This window comes from Rattus norvegicus, chromosome 2, assembly GCF_021556685.1.
Source record: "Rattus norvegicus strain SHRSP/BbbUtx chromosome 2, alternate assembly SHRSP_T2T, whole genome shotgun sequence".
In the NCBI taxonomy this organism is placed as follows: domain Eukaryota; kingdom Metazoa; phylum Chordata; class Mammalia; order Rodentia; family Muridae; genus Rattus; species Rattus norvegicus.
In genome coordinates this window covers 138,372,602-138,394,633 of record NC_141535.1, presented here as the reverse complement: position 1 = coordinate 138,394,633, position 22,032 = coordinate 138,372,602, and the positions used below count along the sequence as shown (strand labels likewise).

General features: G+C 44.3%; 1 protein-coding gene across 1 annotated transcript in view; it reads right to left on the bottom strand.

The window, feature by feature from the left end:
- Lhfpl6 (LHFPL tetraspan subfamily member 6) overlaps window positions 1-9,468 on the bottom strand; it is a 205,066-nt gene extending 195,598 nt beyond the window's left edge. Inside the window, 2 exon segments of the mRNA NM_001109183.1 lie at window positions 7,316-7,886; window positions 9,235-9,468. Coding sequence (NP_001102653.1) covers window positions 7,316-7,700 — 385 coding nt within the window. The 5' untranslated portion in view covers window positions 7,701-7,886; window positions 9,235-9,468.
- Between the last annotated feature and the right edge of the window lie 12,564 nt (window positions 9,469-22,032).

Genomic DNA, 22,032 nt, shown 5'->3' with positions numbered 1-22,032 from the left:
GAGTTTGGATAAGCACACCATGGGCCGATCTTTTGTCATACCTACCCAAAGGGTGTACACAAATAACCTTAGGCAGGTAGTGGAAGCTTCTTAACCTTGTCAGCACATTTGTTTGCAATTTCTGATAATAGAATTTGGACATCTTGATGGCAGATGCTAACATCCATATTCAACACAAGGCGAGCATCTGCCGTTCTGGAAAATAAAAACCTTTCAAAGAGCCCGTATTGTATTTAGTTTGGGGCAGATAGCAAGTTATTACTATAGCTCTCTTGGGCACTTTGCTGGACTCCAGAAATAAGATCTCATTTTAACATTTTGACTTTGTTCTTCCCCTTCCTCAGGTTTTATGTGAGAACGACATTTGCAGCTTAATTTTTGCAATTAGAGGTATAATGTCTTTTTTCCCTCTGATTGTAAATTTGAGGGTAGAGCACAAAATGGAAACAGTTACATTCCTCTAATCAGATACATACATACATACATACATACATACATACATACATACATACATACATACATACATACATAAGTTAGACAGCCACATTAAAAATCTGCAGTGGGGGACAAGGAAAATGGAAGGATAAGTTTCACAGACAAGAGGACTATTACCACCAACCTGCGATGAATATTTGTGAAAACTTCCTGTATAATACAACTACCAGGTTTCTGCCCAACTCATAGGCTGAGTCCAACAGAGAAAAATATTCGCCCCAGGGCAGAAGAGATGGCCCGGTGGTTAAGAGCACTTGCTGGTCTTACAAAGGCCCTGGGTTTGGTTCCTGGCACCCGCATAGCAGCTCACAACCATCTGTAACTCCAGTTCCAGAGGACCTGATGCCTTTCCCAGCCTCTGAAATCAATGCACACACACACACACACACACACACACACACACACACACACACACACACACACACGGTACACAGGCACACACGCAGACAAAACATCCCCACATATAAAACAAAACGAATAAATCTTCAAACTGCTCATCTGTGTTAAACGACTCAGTACTGATCATGCTCGGAAACTCCGAATTCGAAATATAGGATAAAATAGCTTGTAAAAGGCTGCACTGTTGTTGATGTGTGTATGTGCGTATGCGCACATGCGTGAGGGTGCCAGAGGGAGAGCTGATCTCCAGGAGCTGGAGCTACAGGTGGCTGTAACCCACCCAATGTGCTGAGAACTAAACTCGGGTCTTTTGCAAGAGCATCAGCTCCATAAGGCAGCATTTAATTAACACTTTAATAGGATAGTGATAATATTTATAGTTTAATTGATAAAAAATGGGGCTATCTTTGCTCTTACTCTAAATTTGATGTTCTCATCTATAAAAGAGTGAACTACGTGCTTAGTTGAGGTGAAATGAAAATTGTACCACAGATTTCTTCACTGGATTTAACCTAATTAAGTTAAACACTGTAAGTCCAGCCCCTTCTCCCCAAAGACTGTCTATTTGCCTCAATATACCAAAGGATCTGTAAAACGGTGTTGTAATGTAGTCTGATAATTCTCATAACTAAGCACTTTGGACTCTTCTTGTTCCTGCTAATTAGATTATTTCTGCTAACACATCTTGGTACACACAGATATTAATGTTTCTCAGACCGTCTTGAAGATCGTGCTTAGAAGGCAGCAAGGTCAATTCTAAAGGCATCAAGGATGAAAATTGTTGGTCTGGTATAATTATTTTTCTGATTACAATACATTCCTACAGAGCCACCCTAGCTAAGTTGGAAGGTTCAAGTCCTGATGGCCGACAGTGGTACCTCTGTGTAGTATGGAAACTTTGTGGGTCTTCTGAGGCCGTGTGGAAACAAGGTAAAGATCTCAATTGTCTTTCTTGAGTTTTTTCTAGCAAATGTTTATTAATTCACATCCCTCAGTCAGTCCACGCAGTGACAAACCAGTTTGTAGATGATGTACTAGTGGGGCTAACTAATCCATTAGTGGCTCCAGCCTCTGTAGTCTCTCACTATGGATGGATTAGCTGGTGGCAACAAGGCAGGCAAGCAAAAAAAGTCACATGACTCTCCACTCTGAAAAAATACAGAGGAACGGAAGCAGGAAATCTCAGCAATTGAAGGGAAAATTGTTGTGGTGCTGACAATATGGCCAGCCCTGTACCATATATAATCTGTCATTTTTAAAGAATTATTGTCATTGTTTATTTCAGAAATTCAATGATTAGAAAAAGAAAAGAAGGGTTGGGGATTTAGCTCAGTGGTAGAGCGCTTGCCTAGGGACCGCAAGGTCCTGGGTTCGGTCCCCAGCTCCGAAAAAAAAAAGAAAAAAAAAAAAAACAATAGCTCAAACTGAGGATGGGGTGGGGCTGGGGTTGAGTACAATTTCCCAAAAAAGAAACCAAGAACCTAAGACACCGAAAGATTACGAAGTTGCACCACAAGATCTCAAGGTGAAGGACTCAAGCACAGCTCACAAAATATAATCCTTCCCAAAGGATAGCATGAAAAATAACAGTTGGTTCTCTTTTTGCTTTATAATTGCATGTATTAAGGTAACTATCACCTAAGACAAACAGGATAATATGAAGAAGGCAATCTCCAAATTAACAGGTCTGTTTCCACAGTACCAATTCTGGTGTTCTTCACCTTAAATCTTATTATCCCCAAATAATGGGTCAGATGGCTCTAAGATGGACACCTATATATGCTATGCTGTGACCTATGCAATATGACTTACACATAGTAAAGTTTGAGGGTTTCTGTGAGTAGCTTTGGCTTGTTCAAGGGTTCTGTGCACCAACTGGGCCTGCTGGCCCTAGAGAAGCTTGGTAACCTGTTCCACCTGGGCTCAACCAAGCCCTAGTGAACACTCTCTGCGGCAGAGCTCTGGACTCTTCATGGTGAAGAAGCTCACTGGTGATATTTCTAGATCCCTCATAGAACTAAAAGAATGCTACATTGAATCCCTGCATGAGAAGCTTGGACACTCCATAGCAAAGTATCAAAACAACGAAAAAAGCCTCAGATCAAAGCTCAGAAAAGCTCTTCAAGCAAAAACTAAGGCTGACATCAATGGCTACCTGTAACATGCCAGTCACAAAGAATGTACACACTTTGGTGTTGCAGATTTTATGAATGAGTAGCTAATGTGCCATCATTCCTGCATATAAGAAACCTAGAGCTTGGAGCAGGCAGGCTCTGACATGCACTGCCAGTGTCATACCACACAGTGTGTCTTCCTCCTCCCACCATGTCACTCTCTCTGTCTCCAGCTCAATCTGATTCCTTGTGTGTTATCAGTCCACATGATAGGTATAATGAAAGGTAGGGATTGGGTGACCAGAAAGTCCTGCCACTGAGCAAGAGTGGGTGATCTTCTTGTGTGCATCTGTTGAAGACCAGGAAACTCTTCACCAATCAAATGTGGCTCCTCAGGTACCCTCCCGACCTAACCATTACAAGGTGTCCATGGTGGTATGGAGTTGACCAGGGGCTGCTTGGGCCATCCCAGTGAACAATTCCTTCCTGGAGGCCCAGACCCACTACATGCCAACTACAGAGGCTAAACTATGGTCATGTTTTTAGTTTTCCTCCTATAAAATCCTGTTTCTGGTATTAAAAGAATGATAAATGAAGGGAGGTTTTATATAATATATCATAAACATATTATGAAATGCATATTATATATTTAAAGCTAATTCCAGAAAAAGGTAACAAGAACAAGGCAACCCAGATGTACCTAATAAAGCCCACTTCTAAGTCAACCATGTATCATCCTAAAATAAGAAATGCTGTTCATAAAACAACAGTTTGAACTGTGCCCCCGGAAGCAACAGCAGTGTTATCACCTAGAAACTTGTCAAAAATGCAAACACCAGGTCCCCTCTAAACTGTGTGTGTCTCCCTGTATGTGTGTGTGAGGGGTTGCTCTACAGTAAAGACCTGTAGCTAGGGGTATAGTTTAGTGGTAGAGCATTTACCCATCTTATGATGCCATAGAAGGCATAGAGTGACTGAAAATATCTCTCTCTCTCTCTCTCTCTCTCTCTCTGTGTGTGTGTGTGTGTGTGTGTGTGTGTGTGTGTGTGTGTGTGTGTGTGTCTTTAGTGGCTACACAATTTTATACCGGACAAAGAAAGACAGAAGTCAGACATCTATTTTTCTCAGAGCACCTTAAACATACCCCACACATACTAATATTTTATTATACATTATATTTTTCAAAGCCTTTCTACATTCCTTTTAAAACCTAAAGAAAGAGTAAAACTTAATGCTCACTACTTTTAAATTATGACCTAAGTATGCCTTCTAATAAAGATAGCAGCAACATAGTTCACCTACAAGTTAGGGAATGGCACCTATTCAACTCTTGAAATATTCCTAAGATGGGAAGTCTTTATACAGAAGTCACCATTTTATGTTGGTCTACTGGATGAAAGGAGACATTTTAACTTCTGATCACAAGAATACTCAAATTCAAGGTTGACGCTCTGTCCTTTACTTGTTCCAAAATACTGCAGGGGTTATACTGCCCGATGTCACAGCATATGGGCAGACTCCAGACCCAGCAGGCAACAGTAAGCAGGATGCCTCTGTATCTTGCCATTCTGCTGCTTCCTGTTGTTTTTGGAACAACCCTCACTTTAGCTAAACATACCCTTCTCAGAGAGTCATTTTTAGTCAGAGAGTCTGTCTGTTCCCGGCAGAGTCTCCTAAATGCTCTTACCTTCTCACACTCATCTCAAGAGTCTCGGAACTCACCGACTCGCCACCTCCTGGTCTTTAAAAATACTCACCCACTTTATGAAAAAATCAAATAAAGAAAACTACAAACTACATAAGTTTTGTAAATTTAAAAATAACAAACAATTATGTAGTGGCCAACGGGAGGAAAATCTTCTGAAGGCGTTTTGTCTTGTTGTCTGTTCTCCTGTTGGCTGTTGATGGTTAGGGACCGATTCTCAGACTCCATGCTCCCTGCTCCTTGTTACTTTTTAACTCTAAACTCACAACTCTCTGCGATACTGGGACATCCATTTAAGAGGTAGATTCTTGTTTAATAACCGTCTTAGGATTCCACCGTGACTTTTGCCTGCCCTAAGAATCATGTATAGGAAATGAGGCATTGCCAACTATTACAGACCAGTGACATGGGCAAGAACACTCACTGTGTAAGTGCGAAGGCCTGGGTTCGAGTCCTGGGACATACGAAAACTCAAACTTTCTTCTACACATACCAAAACCCCAGCACTGTTAGACTTTCAAGCTGCTGGCCTAATTACAGATTCTGTGAGAGACTGTCTCAAGGAAATAAGGTGGGGGGTGAAGGAGCAGGACACCTGACCTCTGGCCCTGCAGGCACCTACATATGTACACGAACCACAGAGAATCACAAGCACACACCAGAAAAAAACTGAGAATGGAGGCAGGGAGGGACGGAGGCAGGGAGGGACGGAGGGACGGAGGGACGGAGGGATGGAGGAGGAAAGAGCAAGCCAATGATATTTTTCTCTAAGCACAGGATCATGAAACATATATACAAAGCAAAACATGATTACCTAAAAATATATATAATTTCTCAAGTGTCTGTGCCCTTGGGCATTCTATAAAATGAAGAGTTAACTCCATATAATTCAAAAAAAGAATCTAGACCCAGCTTAGAGAGGGAGGGAGAAGTCTCCTGGGTCTCAGATTCACTTCTTGTGGCCTTCCTTCATTACATGTTTAAAGGTAATCAATAAAAGCTGATTTCTCTTTGTAAGCATTTTCCTATTCTGCCAGAAATAATAGCAGTCTCTGCCCTAAAATGAAAAAAAAAAGGATGGAAAGTAATATTTACCATAAGAGGAGAAAATGGAACTGCCTAAGCATTTTTCCTGAGCCAAGTAAAACACCAAGCAAGCTCCGTTTATTCTTAAAGAAAAAGGTTCTTCTCAATCGTCCTAGCGTTAGCTCTCTCTAAAAGTCTGTGACAACAAGTTTTCAAACGCTGTGTGACTTTCAGTGATGACATCCCTATTTCCTAAGAGTTTCACTACATTTCTGTGTAAACATATGTATTAAAGTCAATAAAAGAATAGAGAAACAGGCGGGAGAGACTGACAGTCCCCAAAGCACCCCCTTCCCCGGCACAGTCCACCATGTGAAACCCCAGCAAAGCTGATTCTGGATAAGAAAACAAAGGAGTGCACATAAATCTAGGTCTTGCCTAGGAATACAAAGCCACTTTGCTGCTCCCATTCTCAGCACACGTACAAAGTTTTGATAGATAATCTGAAATAAGGAACTGGGGTTCTCTAATCTGTATCAGATACGGTCATTTTAAGGTCCTTTTCTCCTTCTGGATTCTTCACAAAAGACTGTAAGAAAAATACCAAGTGGAAGAATAATACACTCTTCCTTTGTTATGAAGTTATGCACACATTTTCCCAGCTTCCTGTTTCCCTTCCATCTATACCTTCTACGCAGGCTGTCATATTTCACCAGGCCATATTGTAAATCAGACAAGTTCAGCCAGCCAGGTTGAAGGATGGAGGCGAAAAAGCCCAGTGGAAAATATATAAAGTGCAATTAGAACCATATGACCAGAGATATTGAAGCAATACTTGTTGGAAGAGCGCCAAGTGAAAGTCAGCCCTTGTCTGGTGTTGCTGAGACTATCCAGGGCATTCAGGACAGCACACACCATTCTTGAAACACTGTATTCTCCCCCCCCCCCACACACACACACAGAAAAAGTTACCAGAGAAGTTAAGATCTCACACAGTAACTGTATGTAGAACTGTACTTGTAACATAGAGAAAAATATACTTGCCAAGATGAAATTGCACCCGGAAACTTACTTCGAAAGGAGTATAAAATCAAACGAGGGTCAGCGTATATCCATCGGGAGTCTTACAGGGTCTTCATGATCACAATATTGAATCAAACCCTTTTTGCATTTTTCTATGAAAGCTTGGCCTCTAAAGACCTCAAGTGTCTAACAAGGCAAAGACAATCCAGGGCTCTCCTGTTGGACCAAAAGACTGAGATGCTATGAAATACCAAGTATCTCCCTAGTACATATGTTACATATGACCCATGCATGTTTGTGTCACATAGGTTGTACCCAACAGGCCAAGGTGCCTGTTTCTAAGGATGAACAGGCATGAAGAACCCTGACACTATAAAAGAATTCTGGTAAAAATCTTGGGCCTTGCTGGGTCTCTTACCATGGCCACTTCAGATCTATTTCTCCTTGCACTCCAAATGCCAACTACAACTGTGTCAGTAGACAAATGAAACATAATCTCCAACATTGCTTTGAGAGTCTCTCGAAACAACTCAAGTTCGGCAAAGTCACTTACCCCCCAGGAACTGGATTCCCCCAGCCACTCTTCCTACTGTCCTGGAGATGAGCTCTGACACGCAGCAACCCATAAGGGCAGTGAGAGCCACCAGGAGGAGCAGGCCACAGCCCAGGCCTGTCACTATGGTACAGATCCTCCACTCGGTGCTGGGGATGCCCTGGAAGGAAGCATAGCGCCCACACTCCTCCACCATCACCATCATCTGCCGACTCTCATCGTGTACGGGATAGGAGCACCTCCGGAAAGTGCCAAAGGACACGGGCTTGCCTAGCTGAGATCCCCAGAGCCAGTAAGGCATGAAGAACCCCACACAGGAAGTGGCAGCGGAAAGGAAAGAAAGCAAAGCCCAGATCACTCCAGTACAAGTCAGGCTGGATGCCATTTTCCAACATGCAGTGCAACGAGGACCCAGTGGGATCGTCCCGAAGGTGTGAAGGAAGGCGTGTGGTCACCAGAAACTCCCGGGGAGTCCACAGTTCTTCAAGGCCTTTGTAGCTACTTGGCTGCAACAGATCTTTTGGTCTTGCCTCGATTAGCTTCTCATGCTTTATGGTAATGATGGCGGCCCCTGGTAAAACAGAATGGGAAACAGTGAGAGTTAAGCATGTCTAGCGCATTCCTATGTCTCAAGAAGCGCCAGGATTTTCAGTTAAGAAACTTCAGATTTCCCTCAATGCTTCAAAGTGGAAAGAGCTAATTCTCTCCATACACCTGCATCTCTGCAAAACATTGTATCCCTACACAAGTTTGTCAAACTAGCACAAAGCTCTTCCCCGTGTCCTTAGCTCCTGTAAAACACTTCCAAATTAACTCTGACAGCTATTTACGCAAAGAAACGAATGGCTTCTATTTGCCAAGCCAGTGGATTCCCTTCTCATGCTCACATTAAAAGCAGTGTAGCATTTTTACTAGCAGCAGACATAATTCCGGTTAGTAAGATAAAATGAACCATACAGTGGTTTGTTTATTTGGCTTTCCCGTTCACACACTTAGTTTCTAGCAACTGCTCGGCATCACTTGATGGGTGTGCCAACCGAGCGAAGTGATGGGGGGGGGGACTTCTTACAGTTACAGAGCACTGTGAATTTAACTAACAGTATTCGCCACCCAGGTGTGTCTGCATTGGCTAGACCAAGAAGAGTTACACTCCCAGTACTCGATAACACTGAGAACACCTTCCGTCTTAATCTTCGGGGGGTGGGGGGCAAATGCAAGCCTCTTATGTTCACACCTATTTTGACTCATTGGCTCCTGTGATTTCACCTGCTGGTTATTTCAGACCGGGCACTCACATTTTCCCAAAACTCAATGTCAAAAGTCAACTGCTATTCAAGGGGTTGGACGAGGTGGGCTGACTTGCACACCTGACTACACTTTTCACAAAGAACACAGAAGAGCACCCGCCCTCGGGTGGGTTCCGTCTGCAAACTGCTTCCAAACTCCAGCTTCAGAACCTACAGCAAACTCTTGTCTCCTACACTTCTCTCGTCCTCAGTTCTGGATTCTACCCAAAGGGAGCTCCCTCTGGCTACGGTTTTTAAAATCTTGTCAGCTGTGAGCAGAGGCTGAAGTTGAGTTTGGGGGTTACCAGCAAAATGAGGGGTGGAAGGGAAGCTCTTCCGCAGCTAGAGTGAGTTGTCCTAGTCCAGATCAACTCAAAGCCACCACCCCACCCCACCCCCAAACTGCTAGACGCACCCACCGCACCCTGGGGCACACAGGGACACACACAATCATCTCCGGATGCTTGGCGGCTCGGGGAAGTTCTTGCAGCCGGCTCTGAGAAAGGAAAGGCTAAGGATGCGAAGGAAGGTAGCACCCCCCGGAGGCCGACAGGACCTCAGCTGAACCTTGCGGCTCGGAAAGACAGGAGGGACCCGGGCGCGGGGCACGGGGCCGCGGGGCGCGCTACTTACCCGGTCGGGCGGCGGCCGCGGTCCCTCCCGGTCCCTCGCGGTCCCAGGCGCAGCACAACTTGCTGTCTTTCCCTGGCGGAGACAACGCGGCACCGAAGACTGTCTTTTTCGCCTTCGACACTATCCCGACGGAGATCAAGGCGAGTCTGAGAGCCGGGGTGGAGGGTCAGGAGGACCCGCCTGGAGAGCCCGCCGGCTGTGGCGGTGCGGCCCGGGAGCACCGTGGATGCCGGCTCCAGCTTTGGCAGGCAAGGCACGCGCCGCCTCCTCCCCGCCCTCCCCTTGCCGCTGTCCCCTCCCCTCGGCCCCGCCGCGCAGTCCTGGACGCGCGAGAGTGGGGGCGGCAGACACACTGAGAATCCAGGGAGAAAGTTGCTCCCCTTCTCCGCTGCTCCCCGGGGGCGCCGAGGCCACACCCGACCCCTGTTTGGCTTTTCTGGGTCAAGCGCTGGGGTCTGGGGCTGCAGTGTTCACACAGCCTTTATGAGGACAAGGAAGGGAACTAGACTCAGAGAAGGGTAGAGCAATGTCTGTGAGCTTTAAGGGGCTCTTGAGACGTGGTCACTTTGGAGGGCAGAGACCATGACGGGTGTGGACGTAGGAATGAGAAGGCTGGGCACGCCACGCAAGGCTGCTGGATTCTGTGGGGGCAAGCCAGAGAGAAGGAAGGCAACTCCAAACCTTTGGGAACTTCTTTTACCCCACTCCTTTACCTCCTCCTCTCACCCTCTCCATTTTCCACTACCCTCCTTTCGCCTCCCGCCCCCTTCCCTTTCTCTTACTCCACTTCCCCAACCCATGATCAATCTTAACAATCTACACAACCTTTGGATTTCCTTTCTGAAAATCCTCTCCTTTTGATTTCTTCTCAGGACCTACCCTTAGTTCTGACTTGCCATCACCATTTAACCCTTCAGAAGCCGGAGCTGTGTTCTGTGGGTGACTGACTGACCCCTAGAGTCTCCACAGAGGACAGTTATTTTAGGAAGCTGCCATCTGGGACCAGCAACTTTTGAAGCACACACTTTCCCAGACACAGTTTTTGTGATGCGCCTTTTCAAAGCAGCTGGAAGTAATAAATGGGTAGAAATATATTTCATAATAAAATTTCGAGTGCACCGTTTAATTAGGCAGCATCAGCTGGAGACAGTTTGTTTCAAGACTCTTTGAAAGGTTTTAAGGGACGGTCCCAAGCCTTTCCTTTGCAGGAATGTGATATAGGTAATAAGCGTCCCAGGAAAACAGTGCAATATACATTAAGCTTATCACAATATTCTTGATGAAGAGAGAATAGTTCCTGGGAGACATTTGGCAGAGTCTGGAGATGTTTTGGGAAAGCATGACCCATAGACTGGGAAGGTCCACAAAGTCCAGGGTCTGCTCTGAAACTACACAGGGCACACCCAGAACAATCTAGCTTGAAGTGTGAATATAGCCAAGGCTGGGAAGTCATGTTTCAAAATGTCACATGGTTTAGCTTGCCGATGAGTCTCAGATTTAGAGGTCTGGATTTGAAGTTTTCCTTTGTCAACTTATGTTTTAATTCTGCGTGTGCAAATCACCAGTTACTGAGCGTGAAGGCCATACAATAACAGGTTCGACTTCTAGCTCAGCACCACCGCCTGGCTATCACATATCTCATATCTATGTAATGTGGAGGTGGCAGATACCAGCACTGACAAAATTATACAGTGGCGGCCAGGCTCACCCACACATAGACACTCACACACTACCCACTGGAAAGCCAGTCTAGGACACTTTCTCAAGCTTAGAGGAGCTTTAGAGAGTGACATGGATCGTCGAGGAGCCATCAGTCGTGGTCATGCCAACTGCAGCTTCTCTCACTACCGCATGTCAGTACACTAGCTTTATGAATAGATGACTTCATCTAATTCTCCAAAAAGGGGAGAGAAAAAAGCTATGGAGGTAGTTATCACTTTACAGAGAAACAACTGATTAATCTGTAAGCATATGATTAAAACATGGACTTCTTTTAAAAAAATCTCACTATTTGCATTCTATTAAGTAATGTAAATATTATCAGAGAGGTTGGGCTAATATGCAAAAGGAAGAAATGGAGAAGTCAAAAGCTTAGAATCCTGTCAGTATGAAATATTAATTATGTGTGGAGTCCTTGTGTGCTGCATTCCTGGGACTCGACATTTCAACTCAAGTGAGTCTGTTGCCTCATTTGTAAATCAGGGCTCGAAACCAATTACATTTAATGTTTCTGAACTGTCAGTGTGAAGACAATATGGGCACTCCTACCTTGGAGAAGGGAGGTAGGGGTCATCTAATCTCGTGCAAGTGTATGACTGCACAGATGAGGTGACAGGCTCCAGACCCTTCCCGTATCTCACTCAAAGCAGGCTCTAACACCACGAGTCATTCCTTTTTCATTCCACCATATAATCACCTTCCCAAACTATAAGATCTTCTGAATTACCCTCCAGATTCCAGCATGTAGACGTTACAAGCACATGCGTTATAGTATCTTTAAAAACCTTTGCATTCGACTTACATCTTCAACGGATCTTCAAGCTTCTTCACAGCCAGAAGTTCCCACACAGCAGATGCTGGTACACCTCCTGTTCCAGGCTCTGGAGCAGAATGTTTGGCTTAAGTAGGGCTATTGAGTAGGGAGATGCGATCGTGAAGGTATGGGAGATGTGGGTGTATGGGAGACCGTGGGCATTCGTGACTACACTTTCAGTTGGCTATCCAACACGAACTTGCACTCCCACAGATGCTTTTCTAACTTCCCTTAAACTCAGTGGTGGTTACACAATGCTCCTGTAGCCAATGAAGAGGCCAACTAAGGAGGCCTTGGGGAAAATATTCTGTGCTTAAGCAGGGAAGCTTGAGAGAATGTTTCTCCCATCTTCCTGCTGTCTTTGCTCATGTTCTTATAGCATTAAATGTTTGGCATTATAACAGCCATCTTGTATCCATGAGGATGGGAAGGTTATGGAGACATGACCTCAAGACACTTACACTGTCAGCTCTTTAATTCCTTTTGAATTTTCTTTCTGCTGCAAACATGGGCATGCGCCCTCATGCCCAGACCCTTGTGAATATTTTCAGGTAAACAATAAAGAGTTCATATGGTTTAAATCACCGTAAGTTGAGTTTTTTCTTCTAATCACTGTATCTCTCACTGAGCCCTACATGTACTGCACATGCTCAGTGACAGTAACACACATGAGCCAGCCTGGTACTGTGGTGCTTGGCATTGTGGGTATAGCAGAGTCCTCACTAACTGAACGTGAACAGAAGAATTAGTGAACATATCAACATCGTGTGGTTGCTGTACTTGCTGGGGTGCAAGTGGAATTTCCTTTAAACAAAGAAAGTGTGCTATGCGAAGTCACTGACGTAGTGGTGAAACGCAGGGAGCAGAATCAAGCACTTCTGATCCCTGGGGAGAGAAACAAGAGATGTCTTTAGTTCGTATCTGTTGGGATCAACGTTGTCTAGCTCCTTCACCCTCGTGGCCTGTTACCTCTTCCCTGTCTTTCTCTCTTAAGGAAGCAGCAGAGGCCAAAATCTCCATTTCCAGTCTGCTTGTAGGGTCAGGTGGTGATGTCTCAGCTCTGAGAAGTGATGATGGGGCCTTTGCATGCAGTCTTTCCTGGGCCAAAATCAGATATGGTGGCCATCTAACTGCACCGTACCTGTGTTCTGGTCATGGGATGATAGGTATGATGATAATAGTCGACATTGCAGGAATGAGGAGACAGGATATAGAAAGACTTGGGATTCTTGATGCCTTCAGTGACTACCGGATTACATCTGGGGCATGGGAGATAGTCACTGTATTTGAAACACAAGCTTTCTCAAAGCATAGCAATAGAAACTGGGATAGTCTTAAAAACCATTTATAAAAGTCAGATGTGTGAACGATCAGAGGGAAGTTCTCAGTGTTGTAAGTTCGTCTGATCCAAAAGGTTTCCCTTGAAACACAGGCAGAAAGACTGTTGGTACCAAGGAAAACTGTAGACAGGAGAGGTGCTGGCGTGACCAGGGAAGAGAGGTTTACCTGGCTATTGCTCCTGCAATGCCCACCAGCTCCTCACCAATGAGAAAACACACACGTGTTCCTGAAGGGCACTGTGGATCACCCCTCAGACGCTCCACCCCGCACAGCAGCAGCCAGTGGTCAGAATGGAAGCAGTGAACTACTTTCTTTCCCTCATTGTGAGCTAATCCATCGGCTTCATCCCATCTTGAGTCTGATTTGAAAGGCCGCTGTGAAGGTATCTTACTACATTTTGTCAGTCTCAGACACGGGGAACAAGGTTCCTGGCCCCTATGAGATTGTGTGGGCAATACTAACTAACATGCCATGCATACGCTTAGCATAGCTGTACCAAGTAGGGCCGCCTATCCCATTTCCTGTGAATGTCACTTAATGCTTTTGTAGACTCAAGTCACCTTACCCCACAGAAGTTGTACTTGTCTACTTATGTACAATTTCTAAGCATTCTGTATGACTCTAGTCCCTAGATCACTCGTGGAAATAATGTGCATGCTGCCTCTGACCTGCTCCCAGCAGTGCTGTCTACAAATTACCTTGGAAATGTAAAATGTCATGTAATTTCTATATATTATCCCTTTACACATTAAAGTAGCAGACAAATTTTAAATCAATAATTTATTCATAAGTTGGAAAATGTGAGGTATTAAATCACGTTTAATATACTAAGGACTTCACACTGAGCTGTCAAAATGGGAAATGACCACAATACATATTTCAGCAAGATGGCCAGTATGCATTGTGCATAGTTAGGTTTCTAATGAATCATGGTTTCTGTGTAAAACTATTATTCTCTTCTTTCACCATCATCTCAGAAGGTGTCTATGGTTTCTATCTGGTTTTTGTCTTTTTCACAGTATGTGGAGAGATTTATTCTATGAAGACAGTTGGTGGTAGATAAGAATTGCTGTCATATTCCGTGGGGTTTTAAGGCAGTGTATTGCTAGACATCCTAGGCAGGGCTTTCAACTCACAGCAATTCTCCTGCCTCAACCTACCAGGTGCTGTGGTAAGAGGTGCATACCATTCATTCCCTGAAAGAGTTAATTTGTAAGCATAATAAAGGAGACCAGCAATTAGTTGTAACTTCTGAGAAGTTTGAAATCTTCATCCTCTCCATCACACAATAAAGGGCATATGTGGACCACTATGTTAATAGACTGAACTAACAAAAGAAAGCTACAGTTGAAACTTGATATTATAATTCTCCAGAGGAAGTGGTTTCCCGTTTTAGGTGTAGTGAAATGGAAGGCTTCTCCCCAGCTCTCTGGTTTCCTGCAAACCCTGGCCTCTGGACTCACGCCTGTCGCCTAGACCAACTGAAGGGTCAGGATAGGGAGGCAGAGTACCTAGTGACTCTCCACACCAGCAGGAGGCTCTGAACCCAGGAGTCCGGCTCTAACCAGACTGCAGAGACTGAGAGGAGCGGTATGCATGCCATGCTCAGGTTCAGGCCAACGACATGTTTGCCCCTCACCAGGTGACAGGCTTTCGATCATCTACCAGCAGTGAGATGGACGGTACTCTGGGCTCTACCTGTCACTTATCCCCGTCAACCTGTCCAGATTTCAGATGAAGATTACTACTTGCTGCCCCCCTTCAGAGACCGGATGGGAGCGATCACTCTCATTTAACCATTATTTCCTTGCTGAGAGTTTGCTGGGAGCTCCTGAGCGGGGCCGGTAAGACAAAGAGGAAACAAGGAAACTAATTTTCCAAGCTGACACTGAGTTGAACTGCCAGAGATTGTATCCTAAATGCTCTACTTGGTTGACCTGCCAGCTAGAGTGAACGAGTGAATGGGAATGGAATGACATTTGGCTAGTTACGTCTCCGAAGATCAATATCTGCATGGCAAAAGCTAGAGAGTGCAGGCAATGTGACAAGAGCAGAAGATACAGGGATAAAAATAGAGTTAGAAGCAGGATACCGCATCGAGTGTGTCCACAGTCAGATGCCGGGACAGGCAAGAGGAAGCTCGTGCACGCACACATGCATACATGCACACATGCATACATGCACTCATGCATGCGGGGGGGGGGGGAGAGAGAGAGAGAGAGAGAGAGAGAGAGAGAGAGAGAGAGAGAGGCTGAGATGGATCCACAACTTCTTTTTCTACCTGAACATATTTTGGACTCAAAGCACCTAAAGGCCTAACTATAAGAAAATTTCTCTGAACCTCAGGAGGCTAACCTTGACCTCCTACTTCTACCTTTATTGATGGAGGTGCCCACCTTGCTATTTGTTTCTTGGAGAAAGCTCTCATTGGGCTGTGGGTCTCAGATTTGTCTCACCCTCCCGTACTCAGCGTTGACTCCAAAATGGGAAAAGAGTTACTACTCATGGGTCCACAGGAGCTGATTAGTTTTTAAAATGACAAAGGAGAGGTTCCCTCTTTATAACTTCATTACATTTATAACTCAAAAGGAGGCATGTGCCTATAGTCTCTCCCTGCAGAAGGCCCCATAATTGGGGAACCTAATTGAGGAGCTGTCTGCTGCCTTTGTGAACAGCCAGGTTGGTTCATCTCCCTAGACCCTCTGGCCCAGGCTGCCCATGGAAGCTGAGTCTGTGGACATTTTCAGCTCTTCCCATTTTTATCAATGTTGTTTGTTTTCATCCTTGGTGGGAGAAGGGCATAGACAAAGAGACCATAAACATCTCTTCCCCTGCCACATCTCAAGTAAAAAAAACATTTCTCATGATAAGAGATGCTTTGAATGTGCCTTTCTCAAACAGGAACTGACTGCACACCAGGTTTCTTTTTAAAATCATTTAAAATAGAGCCTGGGGGATGGCCCAGCCGTTAAGAGCAGTGGCTGCTCTTCCAGAGGGTGTGGGTTCCATTCCAGCAACCAAATGATGGCTCAGCCACCTGTGACCCCAGTCCCAGGAGATCTGATGCCCGTGATGTATAGACGTATATGCAAGTAAAACACCCTATACATTCATCAGTTAATTAATTATAATATGAAGTAAATTTGTTACATTATTAGACTCTAGTCTTTGCTAGAAAAAAACAATGGCTTCATAAGTAAAGTGCTCACTACGCAAGCACGAGGACCCGAGTTCAGATCCCTAGTGCCCACTTAAAAAACACAAGGAGCCAGGGCTTGGTGCTGCATGGAGGCAGGGAGTTTGCAGGAGCTTGCTGGAGCTTGCCTGCTTGCTAGAGTTTCCTGGAGCTTGCTGGAGCTTGCTGGAGCTTGCTGGAGCTTGTCTGCTTATTACAGTTGGCTGGAGCTTGCTGGCGCTTGCCGGAATTTGCTTGCTAGAGCTTGCTGGAGCTTGGTGGAGCTCGCTGGAGGTTGCTGGCTGTTACCCAGCCCCAGATAATGAGCTACAGGTTGTGGGAGACCCTACCTGAAAGTTAGAGATACAGAGTAAGACACTTAGCCTTGACCTCTGGCGTACATACACTCAAACACACAGACTTACACATGACTGTATTCCGAAGGATATATCTTTTAAAATCAGTAGTTTTTCATCTACTTAGCATGTATCTTATCTCATCTTAGATATATCCAGCTAAAATATTAAAAATAGGAAGTCCACATAATGACATTTAAGACAGAACACATATATCTGTCTTTTCCTAAAGAGCCATAACTAACTTCTGACCATTGTAAACAAAGTGTATGTCGTTGGAGGAAGAAATATTATGAAGAGTCAAAATGCAGGGTCTGGACCTTAAGCAAACTGATAATGACTCAGAAGCTAGTTGGAATGTATTTATTTATTTGTTTGTTTTTTATTTGTTTGTTTATTTATATTCTGGTTGGTGCCTTTACCTAACAAAACTATTAACAACATGTCTTGCCTGAGGAGAGATGTTCAAGCCCTTAGTTTGTTTCAGCTAGGGGTGAGGGTTTAAATGAATGCTGGCACTAGGATTGCAGGAGTTTTCTACAGTGGTGTGTGCTTGTTTCTTGATACTAGAAGCCCCCTAGCGTCCAAAGAGCACCGAAGGGGGAACAGCTTCCATAAGTTTTTCTGTAGGGAAGAAGGTGCTTAGACTGCATAGCTTTTCTGGTAATAACTGACTAGCTTCCCAGCACCGCTCTACTCGGAACATTTCAACCTGAGAGCATGTGTGATTTAGTACAGAAGTGTTGACAATACCAATAAACCAAGGGTTCTCAAATGCCTTCTCTGCTATATGCATTCTTTCTCAGAAAAGGTTTCTCTGTGTAGCCCTGGCTGTCCCAGATCTCTCTGTAGACCAGGCTGGCCTTAAACCCGGAGATCCGCCTACCTCTGCCTCTAGAATGCTGGGATTAAATGTATGAGCCACCACACCAGGCTTACAAATGAAAGCTCACTGGGCTTTTCTTTCAGAGCCATGATTCTGAATCAGAAATCACACATATTATGCTCACTGATAAATCGATACATTCTTTCATACCAGCTGCTGTGTTGGGTAGAGACCATCATGGGTCTTCTTTGAGCATGTGTGCAGCTCAGAAAAGAATGACCACCCAGTGAGGGAGGCAACCTGATCACCTAGATTCTAAAGAGTTTGAATCTGGTGGAAAGGAAGAAACATGAACATCTGCTGCTTATGTAATGCCCTCGAACTTGCATTTTTATGTAAAAAGAAAAAAAAGAGTCATGAAAAAGATACTTGCATACTTAGAAGGAAGGAACACCCAGTTCTGAGCTTGATTTAGCTGCCAAGTCTTTGTCTGACCTTGGACAAGTAACACTGTAAAACGAAGTATCCAACTATCCTGTTTCCCACTCCAGACACAGTGGGATAGCTATCTGAGACCCAGTGGATTGCAGAAACAAAATGCAAGAGCCCCTGAGATGGCTTAACAACACAAATATCTTCCTCATAGTTTTGGTGGGTGTGAAGTTCTTCAGAAGACTCCATGTATGCTGAGGCTAGCTTCCTGGCTCACAGACAGCTGCCGTCTTATCTTTCTCCAGTTCCTCTTATCTGGCAGAGGGGAGGAGGTTCTTTGCTGCTGATGCCTCATCGTCATGGTCATCATGGTCATCATGATCTCCTATTTCTTCTTCTTCTTTTTCTTCTTCTTCTTCTTCTTCTTCTTCTTCTTCTTCTTCTTCTTCTTCTTCTTCTTCTTCTTCTTCTTCTTCTTCTTCCTCCTCCTCCTCCTCCTCCTCTTCCTCCTCCTCCTCTTCCTCTTCCTCTTCCTCCTCCTCTTCTTCTTCCTCCTCCTCTTCCTCCTCCTCCTCTTCCTCCTCCTCTTCCTCCTCCTCTTCCTCCTCCTCTTCCTCCTCCTCCTCCTCCTCCTCTTCCTCCTCTTCCTCTTCCTCCTCCTCTTCCTCCTCCTCTTCTTCCTCTTCCTCCTCCTCCTCCTCTTCCTCTTCCTCCTTTTTCTCCTCTCTCTCTCTCTCTCTCTCTCTCTCTCTCTCTCTTCTCTCTTTCACTGTATCTACGCAGGGCAGAGAAGGCAAGGGAGCTCTCTGGCCTCTTTTATTTTTCTTTTTTAAAAGCCCTTGTTATAAAAGTATTTGCCACATATTTGTTCGTCTCCTAAAGGACCCACTCCCAAATGCCAGTAGATGCAGGGCAATTACACTGTGTAATGAGTCAGACAAGGATGGCCAACCAGGCTGGCAGCAGATTTCTTGCCATAGTATGTCAGTAAAACCATGTGAGTAAACCTTGAAAGTCCTACAACCTAGGAGAGACCCAGGTGAGCTGTGACACACATCCATGAATCCCAGAAAGGGAACTAAAGCAGACCAAAGTAACTATTGCACCAAAGTCCGGCTTGGCAAAGCAAGGGGCTTTAATATAGGAGTATGAGCAAGCCATTACGGGAGCATGGTGACTCAAAACTAGATACATCGCTGAAGAACCGACCTCAACACAATTAACAAACCGTGAAGGCTGTAACCCACCACCATGCAGCTCCCTGCACAACTCGGAGGGCTCTACAGAGCCAAGGAGTCACTACAGTTAGTTTGATCTGCATCTCTTCCCCTGAAGTTGTTTACTTCTGGTACAGCTGGAGAGGGAGGGGCTTTGTGGACCTTGCAGCCTTTCCCTTCCCAGACAAGTGACACTCTGTTGCCACGAGTCTCCCCCACCCCACCTCACTCCACTCTCGCCCCCAGCTTGAAGAAATCTGCTCTAAGACAAGGTGACAGTACATTCTTGTCACAGACTAACTTTTCTTCCTTGCCTTGTTCCTCCATTACTGAGACAGAAGTAACATCTTGTTTATTTTTAAGGCCATAATAATAACGACATTGTAGTAATGGTACTAACCACTCAGAACGAGGGAAATAAGGCTTTCTCAAAGTTTTTCGAGAACTTATTTCAGATCACTTGTCTTATTTTTTTCTGCTACATAGTTTCTGCAGAATTCTTATGGCATATTAGAGTTTATACAGTAAAAGACCATCCAGCACATTCAAATCTACATTTAAAACTAAGTGCTGAGGCTGGAGAAATGGCTTAGTGGTTAAGAGCACTTGGTGCTATTTTGCTATTTCCCAGCACCCTAAGGTGGTTCACAAACATCTGTAACTCCAGTCCCAGTGCATCCAGTCCCTTCTTCTGACATCCCTGGGTACCACACACACTCATGGTGCACACACATACATGCAGACAAAACACTCATGCATACAATAAATAAAACTAAAGGAGCTACTTACTAAAAACTGTGTACCATTCTGAGAAATTTCAGATCAGATTTATTTGCCAAACCCAATCTGGTGCCATAAGCTTAAATACAACTTCCTTTTACTAAAAATATTTTTGTCCAAACGTTTCCCCATGTTGAAGTATAACCTCGGTCAGTGGTAGAATGGCCAACACAGCACAGTGAATTCCTGCCCCCACAACTGGATTGGCCTGGATTTGATCTAGTAAAATGTATGGCTTCCTCCTACTGGCTTTCTGATTTTATTGATTTTATGTGTGCATATATGTGTACACCTGTGAAGCATGACGTGCCACCCATGTGTGGAGATCGGAGAATTCACAGGAGTCAGATTTCTCCTTCTATCCTGTGGATCCTGAGGACCAAACTCAGGCAGTCAGGTTGGAGGCAAGTGCTTTTCCCAGCTGAGGCATCCTCCTGGACTACAATGGTTTAAGAGATTTGGGCAGGGGACTCACTCTATAGAGTGAATTCATGGAGAGTCCAGGATTTGGTTCCCAGTACCGGGTATAATTGTGCATGCCTGTAACCCCAGACCAAAGGAGATTAAGACAGCTGGACAGTGCAAACAGAAGTTCAAGGTAAGCCTGGGCTATGCGGGATCTTTCTCAAAATAATAAATAAATCCCAACCACATAAATAATCAGAATGCATCCTAATTTTAATGTGTTTTTTTGCATTTGCAATATTAAAATAATGATCAGGAAAACAAGTTCCCTGCAGTTGGTCTTTGATAATCTGCTATATCTATATGGATCTATCTGGTATATAAATAGAGAGAGATAAATGTTTACTCCACTTTCATGAAATCCAAGTGAGATGACTTCAGAAAGCTTGTCCCCTAACAAAGCTTTTGTTCCTCCCACACTATCTCTTAACCCATCTTGTCAATCCAGTTTAGCAGCCACCTAAAGCATCCTCCTCTGTAATTTGAGGACCAGGTGGTCAGCGAAGTAACTTAGAAAAGTAGAAGCCCTTTGGCTACACAGCAAAACCATTCATGTGATCCCCAAATCCTTACTAAAAGGTGCCAGGTCAAAAACAAAATACCAGTTACCTATTTTCCTCAATTCTAATAATTATTCTTGAAAGTGATTACTGGGTCAGATACAAAATAGTTTGCAAAAATATCAGTGATCTTCAATTCTTTATTTTTTTATTTTAAATTTTACTATGAAAAGGTTACCAAAAAAAGCTCACACACTGAAATGAATCAGACCTGGTACCATAAACTTAACGAACTTTAGAAAAGGCATCCAGACCAGAAGCTGCGAAGCTTCACATTACATTTTGTAATTTCAGTATCGAATCTATTTTATGCCCTTACCCTTCTCTTGTCCCCATTTAGAGTCGAGACAGATCTGAGTACTAAGCAGGAGGAAGCCTGCTAAAACAGCACTAACTTTGAAATTGATATAGAAGATCACATACACCATTTCATGTTGCTCGGGTTGGAGAAAGTGAATGTTATTTTTTTCTAATTTACTTAAAAGGGAAATCGTTCCTAGAAGAAGACTAATGGATACGGTTCTTTGCAGGTCTATGGACGAGTTTAGTGTTCAGGCAGAGAGAGACTCAATTTGTCTTTTTCAACAGCGACACCTGCTGGGGCCTTCAGGGTCTAGTTTGTCACTTAAAGGAGAACGCGTATGGCCAGAGGAAGCCTGAACTCCAGGTTTCACGGCTCTCTGCTTACAGATTTAAAAGCTACATTTCTCATTACTACCAAAATATAAGGAAAAGTATAGGAAAATAGAGAGAAGGAACATCAAGCTAATCAATTTGTTTCCATTATTTGATGGCTTAAAAAATTACTAGTTTCCCTGATAGAAAAATCCCGATGAATATATGTAGGTATATCCCTCCACCCCAACACACAAACGCTACTGCTATCTGTTCTCTACTTTTCCCCATGGATATCACTTTATCACGGGTCCTTGAAGGTGGGCTTGTCTGAGTGACCCACATCCACACTGGTGTATAGAAAGGGCATCAGCGAAACTGCAGCGTAGACGGCTATAGATATGACGTCACCTGGGTGAGTAAGTGAACATCCCCACCAGTGCTCTGTAGATCCAAGGTATCCTTGCTGCCATGTTGTTTCCCCAAACCCAGGCTAAC